Here is a 15,913-nt window from a genome sequence, read left to right as displayed (position 1 = left end):
TCTCCACCCCCCCTCCTGCCATCAGGCTGCTGTTCTCGCTGTATCAAGGGATTAGTAGTAAATATATATATATATATATATATATATATATATATATGTGTATAAACCTGTAGGGGAGCCTGGGTGGGTCAGCCAATTAAGCATCCAACTCTTGATCTCGGCTCAGGTCACGATCTCACAGTTCCTGAGTTCGAGCCCCACGTCTGGCTCTGTGATGACAGCTCAGAGCCTGGAGCCTGCTTCAGATTCTCTGTCTCTCTCTCTATCTCTGTCTCTCTCTCTCTCTCTCTCTCTCTGCCCCTTCCCTGCTTGCACACACTCTCTCTCTCAAAAATAAATAAATAGAACATTTTAAAAAACCTGTAATTTTAGAAATAAAAAGGGAAGCTCTCTTACAAGAAAATGAACAACAACAACCACAGTTGAAACAAGTAATGAACAAAAGAAGAAATCTAAATATTTGAAAAGATGTCCAAGTCTCATCAGAATGAAAACATCTATAGTTTTTTAAAAAATGAAAAATAAAATGTTTGCTCTCTTATGAAGAAAAGTGAAAGTGATTGGAAATGTCTAAGATTGGCAAGGATGTAGGAAAAGCAGTATTCACAAATATAGACAAGAACAACCATTTTAGACGGTTACTGGTCATTATTTATATATAAAAAAAGAGCATATTCTTGGTATCAGCTTCCTATCGCTTCTGCAACAAATTAACGCAAAGTTAGAGACTTTACGCAATGTAACACGCAATGGAGGTCTTAGCTCACAGCTGTGGGGGTGAGAAATCCTCAGGTCAAGGCGTTGGCAGGGGGTGGTAGGGCCGGTTCCCTCTGGAGGCTGCCGGGGAGACTCTGTCCTGTGCCTCTTCTGGCTTCTAGAAGGTTGGCCTCATCCCTTGGCTCACGTCCCCATATCACATCTGCTTTTCCCCTAACTTGCTTCTGCCATCACATTGCACTTGGGGCCCACCTGGATACCCTCCCCACCTCAAGACCCTTCACTCAATCATGCCTATAAAAAGTCACACTTGCCATATGAGGCAAAACTCACAGGTTCCAGAGATCAGGATGTGAGTATCTTTGGGGTGGAAGAGGCATTATTTAATCCTGCCAAGTTGTTGTATCAAACTATCGTCTTCTTGGCCCAGAGAAATAGTTGCATATGCAATAAATATTTATGCATGGGGATATTTGCATAGGAAAAAAAAAACAAAATTAAACACGCAACAATGGAAAAATAGCTAAAAAAAAAAGGGGGGGGTATAATTAGAGCATGGAATCCTATGAAGAATTCAAGTTTCAATGTATGTACCGGCATGAAGTGGTCTTACTTCATGAGGCAAAGCAAGTTAGTGTTATCCGTTTATATTTAAAATATGACATATTTTAGGGGCACCTGGGTGCCTCAGTCAAACATCTTCGGCTCAGGTCACGATCTCGCGGTCCATGGGTTCGAGCCCCGCGTCGGGCTCTGGGCTGACAGCTCGGAGCCTGAAGCCCGCTTCGGATTCTGTGTCTCCCTCTCTCTCTGCCCCTCCCCTGCTCGTGCTCTGTCTCCGTCTCTCAAAAAATAAACATTAAAAATGAAAAAAAAAATACGACATATTTTACACGTGCATTTATTACAGGAGTTCTCTTGGGAAAGAAGCAAGGTTGGGGTGAAAAAGAAGGTGACGTTATAGTCTACCCTATATATTCTATGCTATTTGGACAATTTTCAATAATGGAAAAGACATTGTAGGTTACTTATAGAATGCAGGAAATAAGTTCACCGTAAAAAACATACAGGAAACACACGGAAAATTCTAAGTGACTTTGTAAGGGGGAGGGGGGCGGAAAGACCATGAAATTGCAAAGCAAAACCATTCCTCAACTGAGGAAGGAAAAGTTACACTGGATTTATTTCAGTTTAGCGATAAAAGTGAAATAAAACTGCCAAAGCAGAGACTTAACACCGGGCTCTGACTTACAGGTGTTCTTTATGTATTAACTAAAGATTTAATGTTAACTTTGAAAAAGATGAGAAGACAGGGAGGTGGTCATGAAATACCGGGAGTCCTGGGAATGCAGAGGGTTTGAGGGCACCCCAGGGATCCTGGGGTTCACGAAGCAATAATGCCTCCATCACATGGCGTACAGGCTGATCTATTCATTCTATTCCACCAGGCGAGGGGCGGGGAGGCGGGATCGACAAAGGGGGTCAAAAGGTACAACTTCCAGTTATAAGGGAAATAAGTCCTGGGGATGTCATTTACAGCACGGAGACTGTAGTGACGATACTGTGCCATGTATTTGAAAAGAGAGGAAATCACGAAAGGTCTCATCACACACACACACACACCTATGCGTGGTGATGGATATTCACTGGATTTACCGTGGTGACCATTTTGCAATACATGCAAACACTGAATTATGATGTTGTGCACCTGAAACGAAGATCCTTCTATGTCAATTATATCTCAATTAAAAAAAATGCTGTCTCCGGCGCCTGGGTGGCTCGGTCCATTAAATGCCTGGCTCTTGATTTTGGCTCTGGTTATCTCCGACCCCAGCTCTCCAGAAGCCATGGCTGGCAATCTCTTCCCTCGTTTCTTCCAGATTTCGCTCCTTATTGATATGGAACATGTTTTGTTTTTTTCATTTTAGAAGTTAGCAAGTGGCTTCCTCCTCGGAGTGGGAATATTTTAGCTATTATACTGCCTCCCTTTTGCTCGTACTTATCATGGTTCTATCAACTTTTTTAGTTCAGTTAATGTTCAGTGCGATTATGACATGATTATGATCATAAATACTGTTCACCTTGGGTTATATTATGTATCTTGTATATGCTGAATTTTTTTTTTCTTAAATTAATGAGCGCTTTTATTATTTGTTTCCTGCGAAGGTAACTTTTGGGCAAATACCTGAAAGAGGGAGGCATGGGGGTTTGTGTAGGAAGAGCACTGCACATAGAGGTGGTTGCTTGTTCAAAGGCCCTGGGGTGGGATTGTGCTGGGAGTGTCTGAGACACAGCAGGACCAGTGTGGGGGGTCAGAGGGACAAGAGGAAGGCTAGTAACTGGCATCGCAGAAGAGGGAACTGGGCAAAATTGTAAGGTCTCCCGGGCCACTTTGGATTTTATTCTGAATATGATGGGAAGCCAATGGAAGATTCTGAACAGAGGGATGATGTGGTCAGACTGCTGTTTTCAAAAAGATTATTCAGGTGGCTGTAATGGGCAAAGACAGAACTGAGGCAAGGGTGCAAGCAGGGAGGCCAACTGACAGGCTACTGCAAGAGTCCAGGTAATAGGGGACAGTGGCTTGGACCAGAGGGGTAGCGGCAGAGAGGACAGGAAGCATTTGAATTCAGGATATATTTGAAGGCAGAATTGACAGAATTTGCTGACTGGTTAGGGGAGCGTCACATAAGGCGCTCATTGATTCGCACCCGCCCCTTTCTACGTAACAGAGAAGAGAAAGCGAGGAGTCAAGAACCTCAGCGATGTGTGCCAGGCTGTGCAGCCGGCTGGAGGAAGGCACCTATCATCTTGCCTGGCACACAGTAGGCACTCATTAAAAATGAGTTTCGTGTCCTTTGTGGCGGAAGTGTTGAGACTTTCAAATCCACCGCTATTTCCAGTACCGTATCTCATCGCTTCCACGAGGTCCGCCGCTATATGTTTATTTCCACCAACGACCAATCCGCTTACTAACCGGCCAACTAATTAACCGGGAAGGATTTACGGGCGTTCACTTTGTTTCCAGTTTTGCGGAAACAGAAGTGATGATGCGGGTGATGGTGACATCGACAAGAGCCAGCATCGACTGGGCGGCTTCCATCTGGTTGCTACATTTCAGGCATGATCTCACTTCGTCCCGATGACAACCTCATGGGGACTGCGTCACTGTCGCCTCCATTGCTCAGATGAGGAAACAGGGGCCGAGCAAAGAGAAAATCACACCCAGAGCCAAACTCAGTATTTGGACGCGGCTCATGTTAAAAGTGGTCTCGTGTTTCGTGCTCGGGAAATCAGAAAAGGGCGAGATTGATCCAGAATGTTAAGTCTGATTTTAGAATACGGGTAGGATTTAGACGGCAGGAAGCGATAGGAGAGCAAGCCCTAAACAATGGTGGTGGGGAGGGATCTAGGCTAATCAAAGGCCGGGAGGCCGGCCAGTGGATGACGCTCTGAGGGGCAGCCTGGCTTGGCGGTGCTATACGGTTCAGGCTGAGATGTGGTGGCATAATGGGGCCAACTCCTACTCCACCCGATGGTACCCAAGTTCCTAAGGAGAACCTTGAGTTCTCTCCTGATGTAGGTAGAGGCCTGTTTATGGCCTTTTTGGCCCTAGCTGCCTTAACCTTTAGGGGATCCAGCCCCCCCATCCTTAGATATACTAGAATGCCCTCCTAGCTCAACTTCCAATGTGTATGTAGCTATATGTCACGGGATTCTACAGTGTTCCTAGTTTAGCTCTGGATTTGATGAGGCCTAAACCACTGGATGCTACCTTCCAAAGTGAGGCGTGAGATGGAGGTTCCAGAAGGCCAGTGCTTTGCGTCAAATGCCTCACCTGCACTGAGGGTGTCAGAGCCAGCAAGTTGGGGACTAAGAGAGAATTTTCCGTGAGACCTGCTGGTGAGTCCCACCCACTCTGCCTTTAAAGGAGGGCGTGGGGTGTGGTCCGCATGACATAGTGGATTGGGGTCTAATGCATACCCCAGAAATCTAGAATGTGTGAGAACAGCTGGCTAGCCCTCCTACCCCCCTGACCCCCCACCGACCACGGAACGAGGGAGAGCGTGTTGCATGGGTGGCTGACATTCTCAGTGCATTTGGGGAAAGGAGGCACAGGTGTCCCCCGTGGAGCTGAGGTGAGCTGCCTGCACAGCCCAGGTGGGACAGGATGTCTCAGACCTTGGCCAAGTGGCCCACGTGGAAGGGCGTGTGAATTGCCAGACTCGGGAGAGGGGGAGAAAGCACCCTGCAGGGGAGAGGTCCCAATGACTGGGGGAGGGTCTCCATCCAACAGAGAGAGGGTCAGCTTTTCGGTCCTTCTCTGCCACCTGCTCCTCGTGACCTGAGTCTGTCCGCCCCCTTTTCTCCCTTTCTCCCCTTGGCCCCTCAGCCACGGTTATCCGAGTGGGAAAGAAGCGTAATCGCAAAAAGTCGATAAAAGGAAGAAGGAGCTAATTCTCACCTGTCCGACGCACACATACCTGGGATACATTTCACGGGAATCCAATCAAAAGCACCTTGTGAATACGTCTCAAAAGCCATGCCTGTCCCACCAAATGCTTATGGATAGGGCTTGACTTTGATACACAGGTGCCGTGAACGGTGGAATATTTGTGAATTTTGATTTTGTAGGCTCCCCCCCCCCCCCCCCCCCTTTGTTTTTTTTTTTAATTTTTTTTTCAACGTTTATTTATTTTTGGGACAGAGAGAGACAGAGCATGAACGGGGGAGGGCAGAGAGAGAGGGAGACACAGAATCGGAAACAGGCTCCAGGCTCCGAGCCGTCAGCCCAGAGCCCGACGTGGGGCTCGAACTCACGGACCGCGAGATCGTGACCTGGCTGAAGTCGGACGCTTAACCGACTGCGCCACCCAGGCGCCCCCCCCCCTCCCCATTTTGGAGCCAACATGGGTTTTCCTCTCCTGTCCTAAACATCTCCATAGGGTCTCCTGAGGCTCGTGCGGCCGGTGGTACGAAATGGGTAAGACGACCACGGGCTACTTAGCTGGACGATCTCTGACCTGGATCCTGAGGGTGTGAGCTCCAGTCTGGCTCTAATGAGGCTTGTGACGCTGGACAAGTGGGTGCTCCTCTCGGGGCCCTGGCTTTGTCATCTGTGGAGTTGGGGGGGGGGAGGGACTAGCTGGCATCTCCTGTTCTGATTGGTTCTAAGACTCACGCCTCTGGGATTTCATTGGTCCTCTGCGGAGCCCGACCCACAGGCGGTTTCAATAAATGGTGGCGTAATGAATAAACCCGTGACAGCTGGATCCCACCCTGAGCCTTCCAGCTTTGCTCTTGTACCTCTTTGGGACACCAGGGTACCGCGCTGTCTTTGGGTCGGAGGGGCCGCCCCCTGGCCCCGCGAGGGGCGAGCAGACGGGACAGATGATCGTCCTACCTTGTTGAGGGTGTTGAGGGCTGCCTGGGCTGCTGTGAGCGCCGGCTCCGCTTTGGCCAGGTCGTCCTCACAGTCCTTCTGTTTCTGCTTTACCTCCTGCATGATGAGGGCCACCTTCCGCTCCTCCTCGTCCGCGATGGCTTTCTCTCTGCTCACCTTGTCCGTCTCTATGCCCACCACCCGGATCAGCTTGTCTGCGTCCTCATTCTTGTGTCTCACCTCCACTTCCTGGGTGGCCAGCTTGGCTTTCAGATCATCTACCTGCGGCAGAGAAGCGCTGGGCTTACTGGGAGCGGAGGGAGTTGGGACACGGCCCTGGGGGTCTGACCCTATAGAGGAAAACGGCCAACTCCTGAAGCGAAGGTGCCTAAACTGAGCTCTCACCTGGGACTAAGCGCCCTGACCCCGCGGGAGGAAAGGGGCACTGGACTCTCTCTTCTTCCTCCCTGTCTGGTAAATGTGGCGGATGGAAGATTCTAAGCAAGATTCTCCCTCATGCCCACGTGACTTAGGCTGCTTCCCACGGCCATTGGTGCCTGCGTCTCATAAAACTCCTCCTGCCTCGGATACTACTTGGTGCAGAGCGGGCCTGTTGTAAAAAGCAGTCGTTGTCTAATTGGAACTGGCCACCGTGAAGTACACCGAGAATTTAGCAAGTTACAAAAAGTGAGTACGTCCCGTGCGTCCTGAAAGACTGAATGTACGAACAGACGGCGGCCGGGCCGCGTATCAAGGTAGAACGCTGACCCACAATTGCAATCTCCTGGCGACCAGGAGACCAACCCGTTATCTACAATAACCAGCTCAGGAAGCCAGACTCCCGAATACGTCACAATCCAGGGAGACAAACAGACAGCAGCCTCTCAGCAATCGGCCCCGGATGGCCAGCACTTGGTTAACAACGGACGACTTCCTTAATTTTTGCCCCTGCTTCCCACTTAGGAGCAGCCAGAGAAAGTCAAACACGCTCCCCCAACTGATCACACACGATGCCCACTTCTAGGGAGCCCCCCTCCAGCTCCGCAGGCCACCAGCCTCCATCGGGACACATCTGACACCTTTCCTTTCTGCCCACCAAGAGGCCCTCCCACCCCGCGGGCTGCCTTTGAATCTCTGCCAAAAACCAGGTGCCCGCTGGAGCCAGCTCTGCGTAGAGAGCGTTCGCTTGGTCTCATTGTTTGGTCTTAGTCTAGTTCCGCAGTCCTTTCGGGGAACAGATGACCAGGTTGACGCGGACCCAGTGGCCCAGACCAGAACCCAATGGGCTCTCCCCATCGCGCCTCTGAATTCATATGCATTTGGAGGAAGTGAAGAAGCTCCCCACGGAGGAAACCGTTCATTTCTCTGACCCCTTGGAGAAGGAGGCATGGTTTTCTATGTACAGTCTGTTCCGGAGAGTGTGGTGGTGCTCGGAGTGTGGTTCCTTGGACCACCACCGACAACAGCATCCCCTGGGTACTTGCCAGAAATGTAAACTCACAGGCCCACTCCAGACCTACTGAGTCAGAAATTCTGGAGGCGGGCCTGGCGATCTGTGTTTTAACAGGCCCTCTGGGTGAATCTGGTGCCCACCTAGGTTTGAGACCCATTGGCCTGGTTTTATGGCCCTTTCATCTGCAGAAAGACGACTCAGATCTGTTTATTTCTGGGAAGTAAAAAAAAAAAAAAAAAAAAAAAAAAAGCCATTTGTATTTGCAATAGGGCCCATAAACTTTACATCGCAAAATGCCCTCCCGCCTCTCATTTTTCTGCAGTCTATTTCATGCAACAACCCAAGATTACTTCAGAGCTCCTGGAATACGTCAAACAGATTCAAATGCTTTATGATACAAAATGCATAAGGGGAAAAATAAAACAGAGGCTTAGATGCTGCTGATAATTCCCTTTTCATGGCAGATCAAAAGAAAAGAAAAGGAAAGCGGGGGGTGGGGGGGGGGAAGAAAGAATGCTCTTTAATTTTGTGTATTCATGGAAACTGGAGACTTTTTGTTAACCTCAAATGAAGGCCTGCTCCCGAGAACAAGTCTTATATTCCCGTGCTGGAAGGTTAATCCATTTCTAAATCCCATGGTTCAGCTGCAGGGAGTTATTTCTACAAGGACAAAGATGCAATTGTAAATCAAAATGATTGAACCACATAATCACTGCAGTCAGCAAGCACACCAGTAACTTTTTGTTCCTTTTTAAATCTGGGGAGATTTGAGAAAATTGGAGTGGGTTTTTTTTTTTAATTCTGTTGTTGTTGTTTGTTTGTTTTGTGGCTTACAGATAGGGTGTACGACCTCAGGCCCAAGGTAAGCAAACACCAGCACTGTGGATGGGAGCTTTGTAGCTCTCGAGCTGTGACAAGAAGTGACACAAGGGTCCCGCCAGTCAGAACTAGGCCGCTCCCCACAAAGCTGAAGAGAGGGCGTAAGTCAGGCTCGTTTCATGGCTCTTTGGCAACAGAACAGGAAGTTTAAGTAGGTCAGAACAGGAAGTTGAAAGAGGTCAAGTTAAAATCTCCTCTTCTCTTCGCCTTTATTCAAAGCATTCGAGCCCCCTCCTTGGATCTCTTCCTCTTTAGACACCCACCCCCACCCCCGGATAGGAGGGTCAAGGGGGAGAGGGACAAAAACAAGGAAGAGACCCTCTCTTCAGTCTTGCCAGCTCCATGAATATAAGTGGGAGGGGAATGTCAACTGAGTGGAGTGCCAAGAGGCTGGTGGTGAGAGACCGTCCTCTCTCCAAGGACCAGGAACATGATGCCAAAGAGGAAGGCCAAGCTTCCTGGGACCTTCTCCTCAAAGCCACAGAAGGAAGAGAGAAAACCCGGGATCATCAACAGCCATCCCTAGTGTGCAGAGCGTTAGAGGCCCAGAGGTCTTTGCCTTCTTACCCCCCGGGTCCTTCTGGTCACCCACCACGTTCTCCCACGAATTCACACTTCACGTAGGCTTCTCTTCTTAGACGTAGTGGTTTCCCATCTGCAGTAGACATCTGTTATATTTGTCTACCTAATAAAACTTCTCATCCCTGTATTGGAAATACAGTTTGAATTTCCCTTGGGGAATATTCCCTTCCCTAGTCCTCGTGGTTTGGGTGGGGCTGACTCCAAAGGTGGCCCTTTGATCCTCACTTGGCCAAGGAGAGTGTCGAAGTCACAGAGAATGGTTCACGTATGGGCAAACCAATGATATGAAGAGGCCAATCAGAGCTACTGACCATTTACCCCAGGAACTTGCTATAAAATCCTGGGAAAGATGAACTCCTCCTTATGGTGAAGTTGCAAAGCAGGCAGAATAGAAGTCTGAGGTTGACGGGGCCATGGGGTTGCCTGCCTGGACAGGGACATTTAGTGAGAATCTGACTCCAGCCCTGTCAAAATTAAGCTCTATCTCTGAATTTTCACTTATATGAAACAGCTTGTTTTATTTTTTGTTGTTGTTTTGCCTAGACCAACTTCAGCCGGATTTTGGTCAGTTGCCATCAAAAGGATCTGATAAATAGATCATGTAATCTCATTCCCCACCCCCTCCCCTCCTGTCTTTTCCTTTTCTTCTTTTTTCCTCTTTTTTTGCTAACTGAATTTGAATTCATTTTTTTTTTCACTTGCACCAAAAGAGTCCTGATGCCTACATCATGGTAAATTACTGAACTGTCAACTTCAGGTAAATTCGGTGGCCTGAGATTCTTTGAAAGCCCAAGAAAGATTGAATTTAAGAGTCTCCAGACAAACAGACTTGGGGAGTAAATCTTAGACGGAGGGAACCGGTAACGAACTGTAGGCCTCTTACGAACATTTCTTCAGTCCAACAGTCCTTCTCCCTCATGAGTACACTTGAGCTAGGTATAGAAGTGAGGGTGACAGTGTGTCCTGAAGATGCCAGGAGATGGCGTGAGACCCAGGTCAGGGGTGAGGGTTCTGATGGTGCTAAGAGAAGGAACAGAAGTAACACCACCCTCATATGAGGCAGCAGCAAAGACAGAAGATGCCACCCAAAGACCCAGCGGAATCAGCCACCCTCGGCAGAGCCAGTGAGAGCTGGAAGACCACACATGAAGCTTCACCAGCTGCCTCCTGAAACCACCACCACCGAGATGCAAAGGGGCAAAAGACCCTTCACACGGAAACAGCCCCAAGGTAGAACTACACTCTGAACTGACTGCTCTCCAGAGACTTTTTTAACCTGAAGTGACCAAGTCGACCAGAAAAGTAAGATTAAGAGCTTCCTATTCTTAAACAAAAAAACTTTTTTAATGTTTATTCATTTTTGAGAGAAAGCAGGAGAGAGCGGGCGAGCGTGGGGGAGGAGCAGAGAGAGAGAGTCTGAAGCAGGCTCCGAGCTGTCAGCACAGAGCCTGATGTGGGGCTCGAACTCAGGGACCACGAGATCGTGACCTGAGCTGGAGTCGGACGTTTTAACCAACTGAGCCATCAGACGCCCCAAGAATTTCCTACTCTTAAACGAAAAAGACGGATCTGGAGCTAAGTCAAATCTCGGTATAGAAAAATAAAGTGGTGTTTCTGACCAGGTGAGTCTAAGCGTGAAACTGTGTCTGAAGATTATAAACTTTAGATGACCGTATAATTATTAATTCTTGTCATTATTATCATCGCTGCTCCTAATGTTGTGATCGTTATTAAACAAATCTGGAGTCCATCTGAGCCAGAGTGGTGAGATTCATGTAGCCCACTCCCGCTGGATTATGAATACCAAAATCTGTCATAAGTGGGTAGTAGGATACTTATACAATCTAATTCAAGTCATTACCCTTGTACCAAGATTATGGGGATATGCTTAAGGCTTTTTTCTACAAAGGAACAATTTCAGATGAAGGCTTTACATCAGAAGCCAAGATAGCGTTTTTACAAGAAGAATTATCCTCATAACCATCCATAAGTATGAAATATACACCACGTACACAGTATTGGGGGGCCCACCCTCCATCCCCACTCTAAGCTTGTAGGTGACTCATTTGCTTGGTTGCCTAGCCATCTGTCATCTACCCATTTATCCACACACTTAGAGAACACCTACTACGTGCCGATGAATCCTGGTGCCTGCCCTTGGGTATCATGCCGCCATGATAGTGTGGCAGGACACATACAAGAGAAGAAACATAAGGCCGGGATGGAACCACAGAGAACGGAATGAAAATCTTCTCAGAACTTAGAAGGGGCTTCTGCGAGTGGAGGGGGCAAACCGTTTACGTCTTGACAGTCACAAGCTGGCAAGTCAGGGGCACACATAAAGACACAGAGATGTGAACTAGCTGTGGAGATTTGGGGCGACTCCAACCAGTCAGTATTGCTGAATGCCAGGGTACAATGGGGTCGAAGGGAGGAAGAAAGGATGGCGAAAGAGGCAAGGGTATAGTTTGAAAGTTCTAGAAAAGTTCAGAGAGTCTGAAATGTAATGTCTAAAACATTAGGGTCCACGTTAGAGAAAACTCAATGTTTTGAGCGAATATCAGTCTGATAGCTGGACAGGGGCTGGTCCAGAGCTGTGCTGTCTAGTTTGGGGAATGAGCACCTGAAACGTGGCTTGTCCCATCTGAGACGTGCCGTAATTATAACCGCACACACACTGGTCTTTGCAGCCTTGCGGGAAAAAAAAAAAAATTCACCAATAACTTCTTCATACATTGCTTACCTGTTAAAATGATAGTATCATGGATGTATTGGGTTAAATAAAATGTATTCTTAAAATATATGACAAAACTAGGTAAATTTAAGATCTAACGTTAGAATGAAAGCCACTAGTTTCCTTTTACTTCTTTTGATGCAGTTAATAGGAAACTGAAATTTGCATTTATGGCTTGCAGGTATTTCTCTTGGACGGGGGGTCCAGAATGTTGGCAGAGGCTAAACAAAATGCCATTCATTCAGTCAACGTTTCACGCATGCCCCCTCTGTCCAGGTAGTGTTTTAGGCATGTGGGACACATCAGCAAACAGAACAGATAAGGATCCCTGCCCATGCCGAGGTTGTCTGACAGATGGGGATCGACAGCAGAAAGTAAACACAACCAGCACGGGAAAGAGGCGAAGTCGAGCCCTGCAAGGGACCTGGGAATGGGGTGGGGTTGCAATTTAAAATGGGGCCATCAGAATGGGATTCACCGGGAAGGTGACATGTGAACAAAGAAGTCGAGATGAGGGAGTGAGTCGTGGGGGTGAGAGAAGGAAGAACACGCAGGGAAAGGAAACAGCCAGTGCAAAGGCCTGGCGTGTCTGAGGGAAGAGCAAGGCGGCGGCATGGCCGGAGAGGAATGTCGCGGGCATGGGGCAGCGGAAGATGAGGTCTGACAGTTTGCAGGGCAGGGTGGGAGAGGAGACTGGGGCGCCACTTTAGCGAGGGAAATGGGGGCCATCTCAGGGTTTTGAGCAGAAAAGTAACATGCTCTGATTCCTGTTTTGAACGGATCCCTCTGGCTGCTGCAATGATGACGGACCCAAGAGGAACAGAAGGAGAAGCAGACAAGTGAGTTGGAAAGGTACTGTGGTTACCCGGGTAGGATCAGTGGCCTGGGTCAGGGGAGTAGCAGCGTGGGAGGTGCACAGTGGGGGGATTCAGGGCTCGTCTGAAGTTAGGGCCAATGGCGATTTTCTGATGCTTGGGCACAGGGTGTGTGTGTGTGAGAGAGAGAGAATTGAGAAGGGTCAAGGATGACCCCAAGGATTTTGGCCTCATGGGTGATGCGAGAGGTTGCAGGTGAAGCAGGTTCGGGACCAGGGAGACACTGGAGAGTTCCATGTATTGAAATGACCTAGGTAAGAAGTGTCTGAATCAAGACATAGAAAACGGGGATACAACAAGAGGGTACACTTGAGACACGTTTAGGAAATGTACAGAAGTTGTTAATTCTTAAACGGGAAATGAGGGAAGGGGAGGAATCGAAGGTAACTCCCCGCTTTCTAGGGAACTGGGTAGATGAAAGTATCACTCGTCGAAGTAGAGAACTTTGAAGGAGAAGAAATGGAAATTGATGCCAGGACTGAAAAGAATTCTCCACTCTCCACACGCAGGTAGAACTGGGTTCGCCGAAGGTATGACCAGTCTTCTCCTGGGACGGTTGGAATTTCCAGAGGACAGGGAGGGGAGGGAGAACAGGGGCTGCTAAGATGACAGTATTCAGAGGGCACCATACGTCAGGGGTGGGGGAGGAGACAGGAAGAGGAAGAAGTGACAGATGTTAAGAATCTGGATTCCGGGATTCTATCTTATGCTGAGTTCTAGAAGTTCAGAGATTGAGGGTACTGGAAACACTAGAAAGTGTTGGGAGAGAAGATGTGACATTTCCACAACCACAGTACATATGCCGGGTATACTGCTAGGCCTTTGGCTTGGGTCTGTGTCCCTCGACCTGCCCTGCACTGTAGCTCTGAGAAGGGGTGTGGTCATGGCATAAATGGAAACCAAGAAGCATCATGGACAACTGGCACGTGTCATCGGTGGACAAACATTGAGTTTGGACCGAGCTCACCATGCCTGAAGGCACAGAAAGAAAAAGATAAAAGGGTCTTTCTAGAAATATAGGACAAGGATGGGAAAACCATGTAGGAGGCTAAGAAGAACACAGTTCTGGAAATGACGTACTACCAGGTCTAGGGAAAACCCGGAGAAAGCAGTCCACCATCCTCGGTAGGATGGTTTCTGTGACACAGTTGCAGGAAAACAGGCTGAAATAAAAAAGCAATAGGATGCATTGGACAGGGAAAAGGATGAGATGGGGAAGGGCTGTTAGGATATTAAAAATGTAGTAGCATAATTAAACCCTTCCCTGTAAGCGTAAGAAGCAGAAGCAATATTACACAGCACGAAACTAGAATTGTCCGGGATCAACGTGAAAGGCTCTCTTAGAACACAGAGGGAATAAAAAAGCCAAAAGAATGAGATCAGTGAGTGAGAACATAATAGATGCGGGACACAGAGAAGCCACCCGGCAAATCATTGCTCCTGGAGGAGAGGCCAGGCCAGATGAACAACATCAGATAACAGAAGACAGCTTTTTCTGAGCAGAAGACATTCTCTGTGAACAGACTGCAAGGGCTCCCTGCATCCCACTAAATGTAAATCCTCTAGACCTATTACATCTACCGTTCAAGAAACAGAAGCGGGGAGAGAGGACAACTCAGAAGAAGCAAGTTGAATAGTTAGTCCAAAGGCAAAGCTCTGAAACGATGACAATAAGTGAAAGGCTTAGGTATGCGTGGGAACACGTGATGCCCATGGATCAAACTAATCACAATTTTAGCTTAATGGTGCAAATGCATGAAAATGACACCGCCTGAATGAGAGACTGCGTCTGCTTCTGGCAAACAGAGCACACAAAAAAAGGGCCATCCAGGGACTGGCAGTGTTTGATGGGCATAAGCAGGGGCAGAGAAGGTGCCAGAATTGTCCCCAATTCTCAAGGGAAGAACAGGAAATTGAAACAAACTCGTTCCCTTTGGAAGAGGAAGTAGAAAAATCTTACCGGGACAGGACAACAGGGGCCTTCTTTCGATGGCCGACAACTTAGGGACACACGAGGAAATGCAAGAAATGAGACAGGATTTAAGAAATTAGGTCCCAATGGTGCTTTGACAGACGACAGAGTAAGACACAAAGAAACCAAAGAGAATTGGTCCAGTTCGGCAACGATGTCTTTTTGGTTTTGGAGATGGAGGGGAAGTGGACTGGAGAAGAAAGGAAGGTGGCGGAAGAGGAGGAGAGGGGTAGCAAGCAAGAGAGAAGAGGTGCTCCAGAGGATTCCATCATCAGTAGGTGGCAGCTGACCAGACCTGAAGGGGACAGCGTGCCCTTCTGCAGGGAGAGCTCAGCCTTAACTTCTGGAATGGTTTCTGGTGACTCTGACGCCTCTGGGGAACCATAAGTGATTTTCAGGCATGGACTGTGATCTCTCCAGTTCCCCGGAATGGGGTGCTCCCGCTCCCTCTCAGTGCCCCGCATGCACAAGCCATGAAAGAACGCTACCCACCTGGGCAGAGGTGCTGTGAAGCTTCAGCAGTCCGTTCTCGAGACGCTCCGTTTTGGACCTGAGCTCTTTTCCATGTCTGCTCAGCAAGCTCTGGTAGAGTCTGATGAACTCCAGGAATGACTTAGGGGTTGTGTAGTTGTAGCGTTGCTCGTTGCTCAGATAAGCCTGGGACATCTGGTTGACACTTGTGTGGACAAAGGCCATGAACTTGCTAATCGACTGCTTGACTGTGGGCTGAAGGTGAAGAGCAGGAAATCGGAGTTACTGTCTGGACGTGAAGACTGGCGGTGGTGGCCCACCCTGCTCACTGCCTCGCTACATGGAAGGTTTTGCTCCGACGACTCTATCCAAGCTTGAACTTGGATCCTGAAACTCTGGACATGGAATTCCTTGTACCCGAGGTGGAGAGGATCTTGACAAGTGTCTCCCTTGACCTCTTACCTCAATGCCTTCTGTGTTCTGCAGGAGGCGGAGGCTGACAGACTCCAATGCCTGCCGAGGCCACTCGTGGAACCAGTCGATGGCTGTGCAGTTCACAATGGCTGGAAACTTCCTGCTGCGGACCCTCAGCTTGTTCCCCACAGGGGAGAAACAGAGAGTCACCTGAGAAGTCATAAGGGTGGGGAGAACCAAGAAGGTATCAGAAGTTCTCACAGGGAGATAGCTATGGCTTTAGGTTCCTTATTTCCCGGAAAGTTGGGAAACACATCCAATGGAGTAAAAAAAAAAAAAAAAATCTGTCAATACCACCCAGGCTTCTCACCAAGAAATTAAGAAAGCTGGGACTGCATGAGGCAAGAGGGAGGCTACTGCCCTTGAATCAGAT

General features: G+C 48.4%; 1 protein-coding gene across 1 annotated transcript in view; it reads right to left on the bottom strand.

Moving 5' to 3' along the window:
• The window catches only part of DNAH9 (dynein axonemal heavy chain 9), a 280,228-nt gene that overhangs the window by 48,344 nt on the left and 215,971 nt on the right, over window positions 1-15,913 (bottom strand). The window contains exons 47-49 of the mRNA XM_030296313.1: window positions 15,529-15,690; window positions 15,088-15,321; window positions 6,122-6,382 (exon numbers count right to left, since the gene is read on the bottom strand). Coding sequence (XP_030152173.1) covers window positions 6,122-6,382; window positions 15,088-15,321; window positions 15,529-15,690 — 657 coding nt within the window. The remainder of the gene's footprint in view (window positions 1-6,121; window positions 6,383-15,087; window positions 15,322-15,528; window positions 15,691-15,913) is intronic.

Source organism: Lynx canadensis, chromosome E1, assembly GCF_007474595.2.
Source record: "Lynx canadensis isolate LIC74 chromosome E1, mLynCan4.pri.v2, whole genome shotgun sequence".
Lineage (NCBI taxonomy): Eukaryota > Metazoa > Chordata > Mammalia > Carnivora > Felidae > Lynx > Lynx canadensis.
This window is presented reverse-complemented; position numbering and strand designations above follow the sequence as displayed.